Source organism: Galeopterus variegatus, unplaced genomic scaffold (assembly GCF_000696425.1).
Source record: "Galeopterus variegatus unplaced genomic scaffold, G_variegatus-3.0.2 Scaffold46, whole genome shotgun sequence".
NCBI lineage: Eukaryota > Metazoa > Chordata > Mammalia > Dermoptera > Cynocephalidae > Galeopterus > Galeopterus variegatus.
In genome coordinates this window covers 517,646-539,127 of record NW_007726157.1, presented here as the reverse complement: position 1 = coordinate 539,127, position 21,482 = coordinate 517,646, and the positions used below count along the sequence as shown (strand labels likewise).

Here is a 21,482-nt window from a genome sequence, read left to right as displayed (position 1 = left end):
ATCTAAGTGGTGGATGGTACTAAAAGAAGCTGCAGGCAGGGGTTAGGTCCTACTTCCTTGTGAGATAATTAGATGTATCTTTTTGCTGATCTCAGGTAAAAGATATATTAGAGATATAAGCATAGAACTGGAAAAAGCAAATTGCTCTAGACCAGTCTTCTTAAGACATTCAGGTGCTATGAATCTCCACATCAGCCTTCTCAGACTTTAAGGTGCAATGAATCTGTCTTAAAATGCTGATTTAGACAATGGTGGCCAGGGGGTGTGGGGACAGGGCAGGCGGGGTTGTTGAATGGGTGTAGAGTTTCAGTTCTGCCAGATGAAAAGAGTTCTGGAGACTGGTTACATGATAGTGTGAATGTATTTAACATTACTGAACTGTACTCTTAAAAATGGTTAAGATGGTAAACTTTATATTAGGTGCATTTTACCACAATTAAAAAAAATTCTCTGACAGCCTTAAGGGAGGATCTGCTAGAGAGATTCTATGTTCCTGAATGGGTTCCTGATCTGTTCTGTGACTGTATGGGGCCTGTACTGCTCCCCCTCCCCACCAACACATATAATAATTGACCACAACGAGAGAAATACACCTTTGTCACGTCAAACTGGGGAAGAAAACAAAACAGCTTCTGATTCAGTTGGTTTGGGGTGGTCTGCTGGTGTGCAGACCACTTTTTCCAAGGTTCTAGATAATGGCTACAAATGAACTCTCTGAGAGCAGCTGAAGAATCCTTGGCTGTTCCATCCTAAGTAGGTACTCCAAGACCGTTCATCGTGCTATATTGTTTCCAGCCATCAGTCTCTTCACATTGGAAGTCTGCCTTTCATGCATTGCTTTTACCACCTATTTCCATGTGGGTTGAAGGAATAAACTACAGCGGGACAAGTTAGATGAGCTGAGATGGCTAAGGACAGCTTAACTACATGCAAGTTAATTTGCAAAATCACAAGATAAAATTACTTCAGAAAATAAAGTTTCATCCTGTATTATATGTTTGAGAAGCACAGTTGATCTAACAAAGAGTAGGGAAGGAAATATTAATAAGCCAAATCAATTATTAGGCTGACCTTTTAAGCTCAGAAGTCTTTTGTCAGATTTATAAATTAAAAGCCTTTATGAGCGAGCACAAATAAAATACTATACTACACGTCTTTTATTTTAAATCTTTTATTTCCATTTTGTGACAATTGGGCTCAAAGAGGTCAAGTATTGTAGCTGTTTATGGTGGGTACTTGCTGAATCCACTCTTTTTATTTTATTTTTTAAAAAAGATGACCGGTAACGGGATCTTAACCCTGACTTGGTTTTGTCACCACCACATTCTCCCAAGTGAGCTAACCAGCCATCGCTATATAGGGATCCGAACCCTTGGCCTTGGTGTTATCAGCACCACACTCTCCCAAGTGAGCCACGGGCCAGCCCTTGAATCCACTCTTTATTCAGTTTTATCACTTAAGTAAGCCAATCTACCCTGGTTTGGGTTTGGGAAAATACTGTCACCGTACTTACAGGAAACAGGAATTGTGTATGGCTAAAGAGGTTACAAGCTCAATAAAAGTCTGTTGAATATGGTTACTGAAACCATCACTAGTGTCTTCTTAGGGTCCAAAAGGCTAGGATGGGGCTGAGCCATTTATGATGGCCTGAACTTCAGCAGTGGGCTGCAGCCCTACAGAGGTGTCTAGCCATGTTACTTTCTGACCCTTTAAATTTTCCCTCTAATCTGGGCTGTTGGCATTGGTAATTGTACCTTTGCCTCTGATAAACATGGTCCAAACACCTCCAACAGAAGTCTGTCTTCTCTCACTGCTTTTTCAAAGTCTGCAAAAGATATCTTGCCAACGTTGTCAAAATCCTTGAGAGGAAGATGATTTCTTGATAGAGTCGTTTTTTAACTGTGCATGGAAAATAGCTCTCTGGACAGGAAAGTTTCACCAAGTCTAACTATCAGTTCACACTTCTGTAGACACTATTTACATACATCAAAAGGTATTTATTTATGGAGGCAATACTTTATTCTTATTATTCTCATAGGCATACCTGAATTACCTTAGATATATAAAATGTATCCCTGTCACTAGAACATTTATACTGATTGGGGAAATAAGACAAAAAATTAGAGGAAGCCCATTATTATGTTGCTACTTTTGTGATAATATAAGTGCAACAGAGCAATGATTTTCAAGCTTAATTTTTTGTAGAATGTGTTCAAGGCTCTCTTACTTCAGAACCCATCAGATAAAACGGATAAAGGTGAAGTTACTCTCTTAAGGAGCAAGGCACTGGGAGTTACAGCAGTAACAGCTCAGCATGGACTAGAGTCTGAGAAGAAGCCTTGCAGACCACTGCTGGGCCTAAGGACGGTTGGAATCTGGATACGGAGAGACATATGCAGAGGAAGTGGGATGGCCCACCCAACTATGACAGGAAGGAGGGGCAGACCTGCCTGGAGTGAAGCATTCAGGACAGGGATTGTGAGAGATTAAGTGTGCGGTGCTGGGCAGGGGGTGGGGTGGGGTGGGGTGGGGTGTGTAGATCATGAATGCCTTTCACTCCTCAGTTGGATTTGATGGATCCTTGTTTTTCACTTTGGGGCACAGCATCAGGGTTTTTGAGACTAATCTACAGAAAAGTTTGAATAATTGTCAGAAAAAGGCTTACTCCATAAACATTTCTTTTCAGAAAGGAAGGGGATGGGCAGTACAGGGGAACATACTGTCTCTCAAGAAGAAATCTTCCCTCAGCCCTCGCAGCAGCCAGTGAGAGTATTTCTAAAAGAGGATACTCCGGAGGCTGCGTTGGCTGGCTCTGAGACTCAGAGGCCCATCACCTGGCTCTTTCCTGACTTCCAGAGTGATGTAGGTGAACCGGGCCCGGGCTGCTGTCGATTCACAAAACCTCAATGGCATCCAGTTTAGGGTCACGCAAGAAAGGGGTAGAAATCATACTAAATAGATACTAACTACAGCTTTTATTGAAAGTGAATTCTGCATCCCCCATATTGTGGTATGACCTTGGCTGAACCTTTCTGTACTTCAGTTTTCTCATCTGGAAAATGGAGATAATAGTTCCTACTTCATAGTGTTGTTTTGTGGATAAAATGAGTTCACAAATAAAAGCTCTCTGAAGGGCCTGGCATGTAGTAGGCATTCTATCAGGATCAAATAGTTTAATTATTATGTTATTTTGTTATAGTAAGTGTTTAGATTGATTGGAGGGGGAGATCATGAAGACAAAATAGAGTAGCATCCAATTCTACACTAATCAAGTCTGGCCTCCCCCAAATGAATGAGGTTTTACTGATGGTAGGATATTTTAAAATAATAAAATGAACATTCATTTTGTATAGCGATTTATTTAATCACCGAGTCATTCCATAAATATTCATGGTGCGCCCGCTCTTAGTCAGGCAGTGTTCTAGGCAATGGATAGAGCAGGGAACAAACAAAAACTGCCCTTATAGAGGTTACATTCATTATGAAGGAAAATCATTTCTTATCTTCAGCTTTTTCCAACGTCCACTTGCTGGAATATAGTGCATTGCAGTTTTTCACTCTTACCATTTTTGTCAGTGTTATATCTACCAACCCTCTTATTCCTTCCTCAGTCTCTTCTTCAGATGATTGTTGGTGTAGACTGTTCTTCAACATGTTAAATATTTCCTCTCGAGGAATGTAACCATCTCCATTCAAATAATAAACTTCAAAACAGACCTTTTAAAATGCAAGAAGTTTAAAGACGTGGATAAGAAGTTAAAATGTCATAAGTAAATAAAAAAATGAATATACAAATAAAGTGTGGGACGGGGGGAAGAAGATACAGCAATCACAACAATTCCTTGAACTTGTTAAGACAAGTGAACAGGTACGATGTAGTGGGGTGGGAGGGGAGAGAGAAGAAGGGGGAAAGAGGAACAGGTAAAGGGACACGAAAATCAACTACAATGTATATTGAGAAGTTAAAATTTTTTTTAAAATGTCATTAGACTTCTCCTTAGTTATTTCAGTATATGATAATAAAGGATAAAAACAATTTATATACCATACAATTAACTGATCTAATCTACTATATGGTACAGAGATTTTAGAATTAAGAACTCTTTATTACATTTCTTTCCACAAGATTAATACCCCTGGGATGTGAAAACAAAGTTTTATAATTTCTGGATTTTGACACTGAGGGCTTAAAAAATAATAAAGGAGATAAATTTTTTAAACTTTTAATACTATAATACATATATACACATACACATATATGGATGTATACCAATATATCTATACTAATATTATGATTTTCTCTTTACATAGAGTAAAAAAACGAAGTACTCATCTCACTATACCAAGACAAAGAACATTTTTCAATGCATTTGCAGAGTGAGTCAGTCATATCCTTGGGTCTTGCCCATCTGAACTATTCAAAATTATCAAATGATCTCTCCCTGGATAGCCACTTCCATGGCTTACATCGACTGTGTAAGCTCGAGTTCTCCCTTCATCCCATCGATGACCCTAACTCACGTCCTGGGAAGAAAGCATTGAAAGAGCTCTCATGGACTTTATACTCTAGAGTTAATACTGTAGCAAAAGCAGTAGAACCAGAAGTAAAACTCTGGAGTATAAGATTAACTGTGCCTCTCTGTAGAATTTATCCGATCTATAGCACAATATAAGTTTGCAACTAGAAAGCACTATGTTCCTCAAGTTAACATATCTTTAGATGTATATGAAACATTTTTAGGAAGTGGAATTAGAGGAGGGAAAATGTTTTTGATAGTGTGATGCTATTCAACCAGGTAAAGCTAAATTCAGTGTCAAAACCATTTCCACCCAGTATTAGTATTACCACAGGAATTTACAGCCATGAAACTCAGCTTTTCACTTCTCAGAGTACAGTGGCAAACTTAAGGGGAAAACTATACTCAACTGTTATTCATGAAAAATTAAACTGGAGGAAAAAAGTAATAAAAAAATACAAAACAGAAAAAAATTAGAAATGTGAGAGAAATTTAGTAATTTAAAAAAATGCTATCATTTTTAAAAAATGTCTTTAATTTAGCATTCTTTTTAATGTCCCCAATCCAAATTAAAGTTGAAGAACAAAATGGATAAAAATTTGCTCACTTACACAGAATTCTGCAATCTTTTCTTAAATAATTACACACTTTAAGCAATTTGTTCCCTTAAAAATAGCCATTTAGAATCACTATTCTCTTGGGCTCCTCCCCCCAAATCCTGACACCAGTGGTGTAAAACATAGGAAATGAACCTCCATGGCACAGGCCAGTTATCCCTAGACAAAACTGTGAACTGGGAGAGTCTTGTCTTTGAAATTCCTGAAGTTCTTTTTCTATGGGAAGCTCCATTTATAATCCTGCTCCTTTTGGGCTTACACTGTCTTCAACCTTCTTCCTTCTCCTCACTTCCCTCTTCCCTCTCAATCATCTACACCAGCTCTAACACTTGAGGATTCATGTCCGGTGGTTAATGTGAGTTTTATCTCATCTTGTGTCGACGCTTCATGTCTTCTTGGATGAAAAGACAAGGAGTGACCCAACAAAACACATGCACTGCCCCCTATCAAAGCCCATTTTCTGCTGAGTCCAGTGGCAGCCTTGGAATCCTCGGTCTGCTGGTTGATCAGAGATGACCATTGGCTGCTGCTCCTAGCCTGGGCCGAAAGCCAAAAACCCATCTTGGTGGCATTTGCACATAGAGAACCAGTGAAGGACGGATTTGGGGACCCTGGGACTGGGGACTCTGCGCTGATGTTAAAACTGGGCCCCCCCCATTTCATCTGTTGTTGTTTTTCAAATCCGTCACAAATTATTTTTACAAGGTTGCTATAGTGAACACCAATTTTATATTTTCAAATATTTAAGCATTCACTAAATACAAAATTGACAATATATATTACTAAACCAGTAATCACATATAGAAATCTTACATGTCAGCTTTTTTTCAAAAGTCCCTCAAAGAAACACTGATAACCCTTTAACCCACTCTTTAACATTTATGGAGTTATCATTGTCTTCATCAAATGCAAAGAACACTGAAAGAAAAAGATGTGTAAGTGTATTATAATCTAGAGCTATTTTAGAATTCAACAGTAGGAGGGCCAGCCCGTGGCTCACTTGGGAGAGTGTAATGCTGATAACATCAAGGCCACAGGTTTGGATCCCTATATAGGGATGGCTGGTTAGCTCACTTGGGAGAGTGTAATGCTGATAACATCAAGGCCACAGGTTTGGATCCCTATATAGGGATGGCTGGTTAGCTCACTTGGGAGAGCATGGTGCTGACAACATCAAGTCAAGGGTTAAGATCCCGTTACTGGTCATCTTTAAAAAAAAAAGAATTCAACACTAGGTATGTATGAATAGATTTAAAAACTTTTCTCCCAGCCGGCCCGTTGCTCACTCGGTAGACTGTGGTGCTGATAAAAACATTTCTCCCAAATTGAGGGGGAAAAATGGTTTGGCAACGTCTTCTTGAAAGAATCAAAATTCCTAGAAATGTGTTTCCCCCCATATTTTTAAAGAAAGAAAAGAGACATTCTCTTCCATGGTCAATGATGAGCTTCATTTCTTTCTTTTTTTTTTTTTTGTCCTTTTTGAGACTGGCCGCACTGCGCTCAGCCAGTGAGCACTGTGAGCGCACCGGTCATCCCTATATAGGATCCGAACCCACAGCAGGAGAGCTGCTGTGCTCCCAGCGCTGCACTCTCCCGAGTGCGCCACAGGCTCGGCCCTTCATTTCTGATGTTACCTTGTACAGTTACTATGAGCCAAGAAGACAAACAGTGAAGCTAACCAATGTGACCATTTTTACTATAAAAAGTGGCCAAAATTCTGTTCTAAGGAGTTTGCAGAATACCTTAAAGGTAAACTACTTAAAATACTTCATTAGTTTTTATTTTTTATTTTTATTTTTATTTTTTTTGTCTTTTTTGTCTTTTTCCGTGTCTGACAACGGATCGCAACCCTCAGTGTTGCCCCCGCACCGGACCGGGGACCGGCAACGGGATTGCAACCCTCGGTGTTGCTCCCGCACCTCGCTCAGCCAGTGAGCGGGAACCGGTCTGTATGTGGGATCCGAACCCTTGGGCGGGAGCGCTGCCGTGCTTCCCAAGCGGCGCACTATCCAGTGCGCCACTGGGCCGGCCCTACTTCATTAGTTTTTAGATTACCAGTGAAAACTTAGTATTATCCTATATAAAATAAGTTAAAAAATTATTTACTTGTTGGAAATGATGAATTATTTTCAAGTGGTGATGGCTTTACTGGTGTTCACATGTGTCAAAATTACCAAATTGTACACTTTAAAAAGTCTCTTACTGATACTAACTGGATCACATGAAATAATTTCCTATTTTAAATGTATGATCTTGCTGGCTGGTTAGCTCAGTTGGTGAGAGAGTGGTGTTATAACACCAAGGTCAAGGTTTCAGATCCCCATATATGCCAGCCACCAAAAAAATTAAAATACAATAAATAAATGTACTATCTTTTCTTTGATTTTTCCCATATGAGTCATTATCATTTTTTACACTGATACATTCTTCATTTTTAGGAGGAAAATGAAGTCATTTAGTAGATTACATGTCTGCAGCATGTGAATCTGAAGACATCATAATTAAAAGCTGCTTATCTTTTAAAAACCAAAACTACTAGCATATTTAGTTTGTTACTGGTTAATTCTCAAGGCTGTACAGCTATTCACAGGAGATATGAAATTCTAAGTGAGTTTGTATGAGAAAACATCCTCACAATCAAACCAATTATTTTCTGAAGCACTACATTACCAGAATTATGCCTTTCCTCTTTGGCACTGGAAAAATTCAGTGTTTGACAAAACTGAATGCATAATATATATATGAGTTCATGGAAAGATTTGTATTATCTTTTAATTCTATTTTCCCATAAATTTTTTGAAGTACCCTCATATTTGCCACCTGATTGGCCCATTTTTAGTTTCTTAGGACTTCTTACCCCTACCCATCAGTATATCATCAGTCATTCCAAATATGTTGTGCAGGATCCCTCGAAACATGTTACAATTGGGCCGAGCCCATGGCGCACTCAGGAGAGTGCGGCACTGGGAGCGCAGCAGCGCTCCCGCTGCGGGTTCGGATCCTATATAGGGATGGCCAGTGCGATGCACTCACTGGCTGAGCGTGGTGCGGACGGTCACAAAAAGGACAAAAAAAAAAAAGAAAAAAAGAAAAAAAAGAAACATGTTACAATCTAGGCCAATGTTACCAAATGTTTTAGTGATCCTTCCCACCAAGCTGCGGAAAAGTCTCATGAGACATTCTACTTCACTTTGACTGTAAAAGGAAAAGACAAATAAATACAACTTAGATTTAAACAGAGTTATTCAATCCAATTAATTAAGCAGCTATTTTGTTACTTTGAAGCTAGCTGTTTGATGATACTGAAAAATGTATGATATAGACTTGTTACTTAAGAGCTTACACAATTAAGGTGGGTCTCACTCAGAAGTCTCTGTATAAAACTGCTTCATTATGTGACACTCACCATTATAGATATGTGAAGCAAGAGAAATGAAAAATCAGTAAGGGAAACAGGAGTTGGGCCATTTTAATGGGAAAAGTAGACTTTGAACTGGGTCCTGAAGGATGAATAGTATTGATATAGGAAGGAATGTGTTGGGGGTGGTAAAGAAGTAGAGAATTCTAGGGAAAGGGAGTAAGCAACATGAGTAAAGAAAGAGAATTAGGGTTGAGACCGAACACGCCTTATTGGGAGCATAGCAAGGAGCTGGGAAGAAGTGAACAACAAGGTCGAAGAGGATGGGCTGATGGTAGATGGCTTTGAATGCCTGGTGAGAGGATTACCATTAATGTTCTGGAGCAGTGTTTCTCATGGTGTCGTTTTTGGAACATCTGGATGAGAATCAATTCGCTCTCCACTGTTCTATGCCTGTGAAATATGCAGATTCCCAGGATTTGCCCCAACTCTGCTAAGTAAGTCTGAATTCCTAACAGTGGGCCCAGGAATTAGCTTTCAAGACAAGAGCTCAGTTAAGTCTTCCATGCTCTAGGAGTTGAGAATCTTTGGGTTAAGCCATTGAAGATTTTGAAACAGGAGAGTGCCATGACAGTAAAAGTGGTTTAGTAAAATCCATCTGGCAATGTTGTACTACAGGAGGAAAGCTGGAAGTGTAGAAGCTGGGGTTGTGTTATCAAGACCCCAAAGGTCCGTTTGCTTGCTACTTAATAGCCAGTAACTGAGAGACAAGTGTTGATTTAAGGAAAGGTAGCCTTTAATCCAGAGGCAGCCTCGGGAAATGGTGGACTTATGTCTGAAAGACCATCTCTGCCTCTCTTAGGTTTGCCAAAGTGTTTTACAGGGGTTTATGGTGGAAAATTGACTCATGGAGACCAAGAGAGGACGTGTAGACATGCTTGAGGTGTTTCAGATAATCATCAAGAAACTTCCTGGGTAAGAGCTGACAGGAATCATACTGCATTCTACATGGGTTCAATTCTTGTTATTCTGAAATAAGATCAAGTTAGTAAGGTAGTGAAGAATCCCCATCTGGGTGAATAATTATTCTCTATTAATGAACAGAGAGTAATAGTCATTGTGTTCTGGTGGTTAGCTGCAGGCTATGTGGTTTGAGTTACAGACGAAAACAAATTTTTAAATTCACAGGTTCAACAACATGGAGTCAGTTCTGTTCAGGTTGTTACACTTGGAGCGACAGGGCTCTAGCTACAGAGGTGGAAATGGGGCCAGAAAACTGGGGAGGGAGGTTGAGATTCTGTAGAAAATCAGCAGGGCTTTGTGACTTCTAAGATCTGCAGTTTTCAAACCAAAGTTTTTAATATTCACATCCCTGGGTCTCACTCCACACTTAGTAAAATGCTAATGTGAGGAAGTGCACAGGTAATTCAAATGCACTGTCAGGACTGAAAACCAAGGGTGAGTGGATTGAGGGTACCAGACTTAATCATCTTGGTTCTACTTCCATTCCTTATCGTAAATACCTGAGAGACCCAGACAAGTCATACAACTTCTTTATGCCTCAGTGTCCTCCCCCATATAGACAACTGGGTGTTGTCCTGGATGATCTCTGAGATTCCTTCAGTCTCTAAAAGACTAATTCAGTGAATCAAAGATAACTTGAGAGAACTAGCAGAGTGAGGAGTGAAAGGTGGTTACTATTCTCCTTTTTCTCTTCTTTTTCCTTTTCTTTTTTATTTTTGGTGGGGAAGGTGGGGAGAAAGAAAGAATGATGTTAGATGCTGTCTTTGAGTTGACATCGGGTTACCCAAGTGAAATCAATGAGAACAGCAAATACGCAGTTTACACCATGAGGGTGTAGGGTCCCCCAGTTTCCTCTGCTCTCTTTCTGAAAGACAATCACAGAGTGCCTTGACATCTCTGTGACCCATCCAGCTGCAGGTTCCTCTCTGCAGGATTCAAACAAAACCAGGCCTTGATCATTTCCAGGCACTGAGAAAGGTTCCTAGGTTGTTGCTCAAAACCCTGAAAGAAACTGGCCCTGCCCCCGAGGCAGATTCCTTACATTTTCATATTAAACTCCACAACCCAACCTTCTCTCTGCTGGACATACCCAGGTAGAACATCCCTTTCTCTTGCTGTCTGTTATCAGGATACACTGCAGCACTCTGCATGTTAAGCTCTCCTAACAAATGCTCTGGGATGATCACCCTGGCATTTAGTGCTTCTTTCTTTGGAATCCCAACCTGCCACATCTCTGGATGGTTTGGGGCACATGCTTATGGGAATCCCCCTGCCACGGCTTTTGGGGTGAGGAAACAGAGGGTTTCTATGTGGTCAGAGGGATGACTTGATTCTTAGGGCAGTGATTGATAATCAAAAGAATTAGCATTTATAAAGGTGCCTAATAATATTTTAGGAACTGAATTAGATTCTCTGGCTCCTTGCTTAATATCACACTGTAATTATAAAGCCCTGAGATAGGATGTAAAGGTCATTTATAGTGATCCAATAAACCATAGAGGCCTCCCATGAACCAAGCAATGAATATACCATGGTTCCCATCCCCGAGTTGTTATTCCCTGGTCAAGAGATAAGGTGCAATAAGTAATACAAGCGCTACAACTGATGCTGTTGGACAGGTACCCAAAGGAAGCAATAATCAAGGGGAGGTGGTAAGAGATTAAGAAGGGTCCCAAGGAGGAGGTGTCACTTGAGCTAAGGCCTCCCAAAGGCCTTGCACTTACCAGAGGAGGCAACTTGAAGGACTGGAGGCATGTTCTGAGAGCTGCAAATGGCCTGGGGTGGTGAGATGGCAGAATTGTTTGACTTTACGTAAAAGACAATGGGGAGGTTGCTCAAAAATTTTGGCTGGAAAAGTTACCAGATTTGCATTTAAGAGAAAACACTTTGGCAGGAGACTCTTGAGACTACCTTATGAATGGTGAGTCCTGATGTGGCAGTTTGTATTTTCCTAAAGACAAATGTGACAATCGGTCATGGCACATGCTCTTCTTAAAACTCTGATATTCGTCCCTTAGAGAGATGGGGTCTATGTTCCTTCTTTTAAAACTAGGTTGATTTTTGGACCGTTTCAACTAAGACAGCAGTGGAAATGAAATGAGGTTTGTCGACTTCCCAGGCTAGGTCATAAAAGGGAATGCAGCTGCTGTGAGCACAAAACCTTGGAAAACTTCCTCTTTTCTTGTTTGGTATAAAAAGGAAGCTCAGGTCTAAGTGCACTGTATGGAGTGCACAGCATATCGATGCTTTCCTGAGAGCAGCCCTGCTCAACACTGGCGGAAAATTATCATCTGAGAGGAAATGTGAGCCCAAACAGTGGCGTGAAAAGGGAAGCCTGAGGAAAGCGAGGATGTAAGAATAAAAGTCAGGAGCTGCTCTGAGAGTCTAATATTGACAAGTCATCCAACCAAGGGGACTGACCCATGTTATTTTAGTTTGGAAGACATTTTTAATCACTACTTTCAATATTTCAATAACAGTGTTTAGCTTTAAAAACCATTAGTCTGAAATAATTTTAGATTTACATAAGAGATTCAAAGAGTGTACAGAGTTCCTTATATACTCTTTACTCCGTTTCTACCTAAGTTAACATTTGACATAACCATGGTACATTTGTCAAAGCTAATATATTAACACTGGCACATTACTATTAAATAAACTGCAGACTTTAATTGGATTTCAGCAGTTTTTCCACTAATTTTTGTTGCTGTTGTTGTTCCAGTATTCAACACACATTTGGTTGTTATGTCTCCTCCCATTTGTGAATTTTCAGCCTTTCCATGCTTTTCATGACATTGACAGTTTTGAAAATATTTTGTAGAATATTCATCAATTTAGGTTTGCACGTTTTTCTCATGATTAGACTGTGGTTATGTTTGGGGGAAGTATATCTTATATTCTCATCACATGTAAGGGGGTACATGGTATCAACATGATGTATCACTGTTTACGTTAACCTTGATCACCTGGTTAAACTAGAGTCTCCTACTGTAGTTACCAGTTTTTTGCCTTCCACAATCTATTCTTTGGAAGCCAGTCACTCAGGAAGGGAATGAAGCTCCACTTCTTGTGAAGTGGTATCTATACTATTACTTAGAATCCTTTTGTAAGTAAGATTTTTCTCTTTTCCAATTATTTATTGATTCATTCCATTATTTACTTATACTATTATGACATCACATATGTCTAGTTTATACCATGGATTACATACTGCTATAGCCTGTTTGGGATCCCCCTCAAATTCATATGTCAAAATCCTAACCCCCAAGGTGATGGTATTAGGAGGTGGGGCATTTGGGAGGTGGTTAGTTCTAGTGCCATTGTAAAATAGGAGACCGCAGAGAGCTAGATAGCCTGTTCCACCATGTGAGAACTGAGCAAGAAGGTACTATTTATAAACCAGAAAGCAGGCCCTTATCAGACATTGAATCTGCCCTGACCTTTGACTTCCCAGCCTCCAGAACTGTGAGAAATAGATTTGTTGTTTATAAACCATCCAGTCTATCATATTTCGTTATAGCAGCCTGAATGGGCTGAAACATATACCAATACTGTTATTTTGTTGCTCAAATTGTTCCAGCTTTGGCCATTGGGAATTTCCAGGTTGGCTTCTCTATCTTTTTAATGTGCCCCCATCTATTTGCTTTTAAAACACTTCCATGCTTTCCGGCACTACAAGATGTTCCAGGCATATCTTGTATGAAGGGTACTACAGAAAGTTCACAGAAAAACAGAATTAAAGGATAAGACAAATCTGTCCATGAACTTTTTGAATTATCCTTATATTATCCCTTTTCAGCTATTTCCTCAAGGAGTCTTGGTTATATTTATTGAAGAATGGTATTTAGAAACCTAGTTCTGGACACTGGGTGTGCTTGTTGCTAGTGGAGTGTTGCTGCTTCTGAACCCTCTCCGCACACCTAAGTGTGTATGCATACTAACCCTATGTATGCACACATATTGGCCCACGGTATTTTGTCTCATAAGGAAAGTGATTGCAAATATTGGACTAGTGGGACTAGAGGTGGTCTGTTGTAGGATTACAAAGTATTTGTTAATGTCCAACTAGTATGTCTGCCAACATTTCTATCTGACTGAATCAAGATATTCGTGCACTATTGGAAGTCTGGTCACTACTTACAGCTCTTGGCAGTTTTACTGATGGATTTTTACCAGTTTATTCAGAGCTTTCTAGTCTGTTTCAAGTGTGACTTCAACACACAATAGATTTTCCAGATAACTTAGTTCCAAGCCTCGGTAGCCTAAACTACCACTGATTCCAGAGCTCACCAATCCCATTCCAACACAGAATGTGACCATGATAACATCACAGCAACCAAACAAGGTTCTCAAGGAATTGGAAAAATATGCAACAATAATTGCTACTGCAGTAATTTAAGTAATTAAGGGCATTGTGATCTGAAACATTATAACAATTTCAACATTTATCTTTTCTTTGGGATGTTCTTAAAGTGGTATTTGATATTATTGCCATTTATTCTCCCCTCAACACAAATTCTACAGCTGAAAATGTTTTTCTCCCTATTTCAACACATAATAACTAAATAAAACTATAAAGATATTATTCTTTAAGTTAAAATATTTTCCCAGGATATACACAGCCACTTCAGATGTTATAACCTCCTCTAAAGTCAAAGCAAGCAGACTCTCATGATATCCAAAACAGGCTTCAATCAGGGAGTTTCCAGATAAACATAAAAACCCACTTTTACCCCTCCAACTTAGATCTGACTGGTAGAAAAACATGGTGTGACTATGTGTGACTATTCCAAAGCTGACCAAAATGTCAATTGTTCTAACTCTTATCTATAGCAAAATCCTGGTAGAGAGAACAAATATCTTCTGGTCTATGTCTGCTGGCCTTCACTGTGGTAAGGCAAGAAAACATTCTACAATGAATTTTAAAACTTAGGATAATAGATTGAGTCTAAGTTTTTATAACAAAATATTTTTTAAAACGTTGAATATAAGGCAAATACTAGTGGTGGGGGGGGGAACCTTTCCCACTTTTCTTTTTCTTTTTTGTAAGAAAACAAAATTTATTGCTTACATTTTCAGAGGCTGGGAAGTCCAAAGTCCAGGGAACATATCTGGAATGGGTCTTCTTGGTGGTTACTTTACAGCAATGCAGGGGTCTCACATGGCAGAAAATGGTGGAGCAGAGAGAGATAGCTCCTACAAATTTTCTTAAAATAAAAAAAAAAAGTGTTCACAGATTTTATGTTAAAAAGTGGCAATTTTTGAAAAGTGTGAAACCTGTCACTTAAGTCTGAAGAGTAATGGCTCTCACTTGGTTTCCCTGAAGCTAGTCTATTTTTCTCTATGCAATAACAGAAAATTAAGCAATAGGTTTTTTTGCACATCTTGACCGAAGGAATATGAACTTGCATCCTTCATAAAACAAATTCAGGGCACTCTTATGGTACTTAAAACATCTAAATATACTAAGGACAACCAAAGGAATCCAAACCAACAGGAAAGAAGCGGCACTGGTATGCAGCCAATTTTTCTATCCAAACACTCAACAATTTCTGGCAGTTATCTCTGCATCATTATCCAAGTTAACATGCCTTGAGTTTACAAAACTGGTGTAAAGTTATTCAAGAAATAGGGTGGTTTGCTGAAGAAAGGAAGAGATGTTGTTAATGTGCACATGTAATAACTTTCCAATAAACATTACTGATATTGGGCCGGCCCGGTGGCGCACTGCTACAGTGTGCCGCTTGGGAAGCGTGGTGGCGCTCCCGCCGAGGGTTCGGATCCCACATACACACCGGCCGCTCACTGGCTGAGCGAGGGGCGGGAGCAACACCGAGGGTTGCGATCCCGTGGCCGGTCCCGGTCCGGTACGGGCACGACACTGAGGGTTGCGATCCGTTGCCGGTCACGAAAAAAGACAAAAAGGAAAAAAAAAAAACCATTACTGATATTACTCTGTCAAATTTTTTTCCATACCTTATTAGAAGACTGTTAAGGTTCCCATTACAGAAACAATGAAAAAGGTATTGCCCAGACAGTCAACATGTCTGGAAAGAATACAATTTTTTGCCACATCATCTTCTTCCCCAGTCTGATAACATGAACAGTTGCTTCTAGTGTGACATAAACATCATATACTGGACCAGTCTGTAAAGTTACACTTATATGTTCATAGCAAGACTGATCAACAAATGACCTGATAAACTTATCTCCTAGCACTTTCATGAATAACAATTATGAGAATCTTTCTTTTAAATACAAAATATCTCTCAAATTTGCTATGTACTCAAGAGCATATAGATATCTTTTATGCAGCGTTAAGCATAAAATTTAAAGAAACTTACCTAGAAATGTGTTACATATACAGCAATAAAGTGGGGACATATCTTATTCATCACCTGCTTAAAACCTAGTAATGTTTAAGGGCTGGCCCGTGGCTCACTTGGGAGAGTGTGGTGCTGATAACACCAAGGCCACGGGTTCAGATCCCTATATAGGGATGGCTGGTTAGCTCACTTGGGAGAGCGTGGTGATGACAAAACCAAGTCATGGGTTAAGATCCTATTACCGGTCATATTTTCTAAAAAACAAACAAACAAAAAAACAACCCTAGTAATGTTTATCTTTATAACTTCACTTACAACCCAAAGGGAGCAGATAAGAATACAGCTATTTTAAGGTAAAATAGCTATTCAGCCTCTCGTTATGCCATAATGTTCTGTGCATATACCACTATAATTAGCAAACCCTCTGTACCAGACAAAATTGTACATCAAATTATATTTCATCTTACCTGATTATATAAAAACGTAAAATGAAAATGAGATATCAATTCCTTTTAACACTCCTAGTAAACAGTTCAGCAGGAGATCTGTGGCACCAAATCTCAGTGAAATATGACACAGGAAGAGCAATAATGTAATTTTCACTTAAATTTAACTTGCCATAACTTGTTATTAATATACGAAGACAACAAGCATTTAAAACATTATATTTACAAAAATCGTGGCAACAGTTATATGTAACAAGACACAGCACACCAGGCTTGCCACTCAACTTGTTTATGGTAAATCTCAGCTTCAATATGAAGCTGTTTTGATTTTTTGTTAAAAAGTCAAAACCCTGCTTTTTACATGCTAAATATCTTGGCAAGTATATCATTAAACATACTAATAAACTTAAGATAGCAAGAGTAAGGAGTTATCAAAACCTAAACATTGTAGCTTAAAATTCATACAAAAAATAAACTATAACTGGTTACATAAAATTTTCCTGCCTGGTTAAAATGAAACAATATAAAACATGCATTTTAGAATCTGTAGCTATCAAGTTCAAAAAATACCACTGTCTATTTGAAATAATTCTTCTTCAAAGCCAAAGTGTAATCAAAATTAATTAAAATGACATATACATTCTAATGCTAACAAACATTCAGTATTATTGAAGTGGAGGTAAATCTCAGAGCTTTGGGGGATTTCTCATGCTGCAAAGGGCTGTTTCTCTGGTTCACTCAAAGCAGCATATGACAGAGTCTAAGGATATCACTAAACTCAGCAAGGGCAAGACAGCTGGGACCCAGCTCTGACCTCCCCATGGAACATGGCTTCTGTGTCCATAAAAATAGGATGTGTGAGCATCAAAGGCACACTGCTCTGCTAGCTAAAGAGATTACAAACCCCACCCCACCCAAAGCTCCTTCCCCAGGTTAAAAAAAAAAGTAAAGAAGGGGAAAAAATTAACATAAGCTTATCTACAGAACAAGGATGTTGAAATATCAATGTAATCCCTACTTTAAAAATTTTAACTAGAGTCAGCTGGTCATTTCTGATTACACCTTAAAGATGTTGCCAGATTCTATTTCTGTTGACTTTATCATTAGACCCTTCTAGTTAAAAATTATTAACTTTATTCCTGAATAGCTTAACCACTAGTACGACTGCAGTGTACAGTCTTCCAGAGTTATCAAGCACTGGAAGAGAAAAAATAGATGGTCAAGCAGCAGGAAACAATAACTGTCTTTGCAAACAGAGGCATCTGAGTGGCTACTGAATAGGCCAGGGATAGTTGTAAAAACAATAAAATTCATGCATGTTAGTAAATATGCCATAATTTTCACAGCTGAAATTTCCATAGACATTGCACTTTCTTTAAAGGGGGATCCTGATTGTTCTTAATGTTATGGTGAGTCAGGACTTGAACTAGCAGCCTTCTTTTTCTTCTTACTGTGTTTCTTATTCTTCTTTTTCTTTTTTCTTTTTTCCTGTAAAGAAAATTCCATGTTAGACATTACTCTATGAAACAATACAAATTAGAAATATCATTACCATGATACATCTGAGCCATTACACAGTAATTTCAAACAATCCACACAACTACATAAACTACTCAAGATATTTCTCAAAAGTTTCAACAACCACTATCATATGAGGACTAAGACAGAAGTTGCCCATTTTCAAAAACAAAGGGAAAAACTCTTAAGTCATAGCATGTTAAATTAGCTTATAGCAAAACTTCCTATAGAAAATACATTCCATTAAACTGTGCTACCAATAGACACATTTCATTTTATGTAATTTCTAAAAGTGAAGTAACCAGTTATTGTAAAGGAGTATTCACACCACATAATTGTTTTTGTAAAATGACAGTTTTCAGAGAGACAGAATTAATAAATCTGCTATTTTTGAGTAAATAGGAACACAGATATTGCATACTCCTCAGACTGGTAGCACCGCTTTAAGCATTAAATTAACAGTAACTAAATCAGTACAAAATACTGATGTACAGGTGAAAAGTCTATTTTGCTTAGGAAAACAGACACTTGATTTTTAGAGGAAAATGCCATCGAAACCTAGTAAAAGTAATCCAATTATGAGTGGATAAAGGGACCTGGAGTTTTGCTGAACTCTGACTCTCCTGACACAGACACTTTGCAAAGGTGGTACCAAATGAGAGACTACTTACTGCTACTGTTGATATCCAGAAAAAGAAAATAAAAAGAAAGGAGGGAAGTGAGAGCACAGCTTCCTATCCTCATCTATTTCATATCTGTGAGCACCACCCACAATCTCCTCTCTCTCAAAGGCCACAACCACTTTGTGGCACTAAGCTAACTTTCATCTGTCTTGCAGCACATGCTCAAATACTACAAGGAGCCCAAAATCTTGTAATTCGATCTTTTAAAACTAAGTCTTGGGTATAGGCTACTTCTTCATAAAGCACAGTTGACCACTCTCTTCTTGAAATACTTTTCTTAGTGTCTATGACACCTCACTCTGTTGGTTTCTTTCTATCACAAAGCCCTCTTCATTTACTTTGCCAGTTCTTCTTCCTCTACTCAATCTTTCCACGGCTCCTTTCTCTTCTTTTCCACATGCTCTGCCAGTCACACACTTTAAATTCTACTTCAACAGCAATGATGCCCAGTCCTATGCTCTAAACTCAGGACTATAGGTGCAGCGTTAACAGCTCTATCTGAATGTGTAGTAGGCATACCTAAAATTACCATAACAAAATGCTTCACTTTTTTTCTCCATATTCTTAGACACCTTAGAAAATGGCATCACTAATCTGTCACTTTTGGTTAAGTCAAAGATCTAAGCTGTCACTGATTCTGCTCTTTATTTTTTGGTGGGCTAGTCAGTGCAGGGATCCAAATCCTTGACCTTGGTGGTAATACACCAAACTCTAACTTATTTTTTTAAGCTCTTATAACTCCTTGATCCTCAAAAGTGATGGAACCTGCTACCACTGATGGCCTTCCTCCAGGTAGCCTGTCAAAGGGACAAACAAGCGTGATCTGAGGCGCAGCAGATGGAACGATGTTTGCTTGTCCCATCTGAGGTTGACCGAGTTGGGCTCTGGCATGGACAGCCTCCAGGGTTCGAGAAGCTTTTTCTGTCTCAGTTTTAGCTGCAGCAATGTGCCTATCAACCTAAATTGTATTCTTCTGGATAATTCTTATTGCAGTGTATAGGGATTCCTCTTTTGAAACGTCTCCAACCTTGCCCTCAATCTGTTCGAGAATTTCTTCTCAGTTTCCTACTTGAAAGATGACTGCACCAACAGCCACCTCAATGGTCCCTATACAATTGTGGAGCTCGGTGAGCCGTGTACCTGCGACTACTGCCCTTGCCCGCTCACTCATCTCCTGTGTCCACACACTCTCCTCCCCGGCCGATTCTGCCAACTGAGTGAGTGACAATCCGTCCAGCCCCTGCCTGCTCGCTAACAGCCCCTCTACACTCTCGGTTAGTGAGTGTCTCCTCATCAGGGCTCTCTGGTCTTGGAAGAACTTTCCCCTTCCTCTGCTTCTCCTGAGCTACTACGGCCACCTTCCTCACTTCCTGCACCTGTGGCCTCATGGGTCTCTCATCGTCACTGGACATTATGTCCTGAGTTGCCATCTGCAAGTGAGTCACCACGTTCACTTGGTCTGACTGACAGAGGACGGTGTCAACCTTTCTCTCCATCTATGGTTGTTAAGAACCAAATTGGTTCCTGCTCTTTGCTTTAACTCCACATTCCACATCCAAAGCACCAAGCATGTCCTACCATCTAAGTCTCAAATGCACGCAGGCCAGTTCATCTCCATTACTACCACTGTAATACAAACATCATTTCTCGCCTGTGTCCACTCATCTCCCCTGCTATATAGCATCTTAAAATTGCAGTATTCAGGTCACCTCTTTGCTTAAAACTCTCAAAACAGCTTCCTGTAACACCCTGATTAAAACCTAAGCACTCTGCTACAGGAAACCGCTTCTGCTTACTTCCCAACCTCATCCCTGCTATTCCTCCTTAGCTACCAGGTATAAACCAAGCCCACCTCCTCTCAATTCCTTACACATGTCAAGGTCACTCCCAACACAGGTCCTCAGCTCTTCTCCCTGCCTAGGACATTCTTTCCTTTGATCTTCTCATGGCTGGCTCTTTCTCATAAGTCAGATTTCATCTTAATTTTACTTCCTCAGAGATGTTTTCTCTAGCCCTTCCCCACAGTCGCTCCCTCACTCATCACACTCCTCTCTTTCTATCTTGTACACCATTATTTCTCTACGACCTTGAACAGAGCCTGCATTGACGCTTCATAAATAAATACTAGCCGAAAGAATAAACAGTAAAGGGATGCAAACTCAAATCAGAATTATCCAAAGTCAATTAATTTGGCTGTCTTAATTAATTAATATGAACCACAGACCAAAGCAGTCACCACCCAAATTATTTTCCCAGACAAGAAGTGTCTCTGATTTGTCACCTTGGTTCTGAAGCACATAAAATGTTATTTCTGAATCATACATTACCGCGTGAACCTTCCTATCAGAGAAGGGCCCTCATTCTAAGAGCTAGGGAAATTCTGGGAAGAGGTTACCCCAAACATACAAATGATGCTGTTCTCATTTTTCTCTCACCTCTCCCTGAGAAAATGGCCTTCAAAGGCCACAGCCCGCACTTATACTGAGGGCCCCTACATTAATTTGCTGGTATGGTCTACAGAACTCTGATAATCTCCGTTCACAATTTTCTCTCCATTGCTCTGCTTCTCATTTGGATACCACTTCCATTGTCCTTAATCCTCCTCTTCCTTCTTTCTCTTTTCCTACTTCTCAGTTTGTATTACAGCAGAGCTCGCTTTAAAAACTACCCAAGGAATCTTCTTTATTAGTGAGTCATTAACACTGTCACATTCCTGCTTATTTTTAATTGCAGCTAGTGCTCAGAGAGGCTTTTCCTGTTGTTCCCAGGTGTCTGGAAGTAACTACAGTACTACTGAAGACTGAGGAAATCACCACACTTGGACCTCATATTTCATATGACAGTCTAAGAAAGTCAAACAAAAGTTTGAGCTTATATTTTTAACACGGGATTACAGAAATGGAAACAGGACAAGTTTGCTACCAGGGTATTCTTTTTTCCTGAGCCAATCTGACCTTCTCCTACCCATGAAGTGAAGCTGCTGAACACCACAGC

The 21,482-nt window shown here is 39.5% G+C and overlaps 1 protein-coding gene across 1 annotated transcript; it reads right to left on the bottom strand.

Annotated features, from left to right (window-relative positions):
* Positions 1–1,709: 1,709 nt before the first annotated feature.
* Positions 1,710–19,984, bottom strand: LOC103590222 (EF-hand calcium-binding domain-containing protein 1-like). The gene is given in 6 exon segments (XM_008572418.1): positions 1,710–1,859; positions 3,565–3,716; positions 5,948–6,052; positions 7,992–8,052; positions 8,239–8,329; positions 19,656–19,984. Coding segments are annotated over 6 exon segments (888 nt in total).
* Between the last annotated feature and the right edge of the window lie 1,498 nt (positions 19,985–21,482).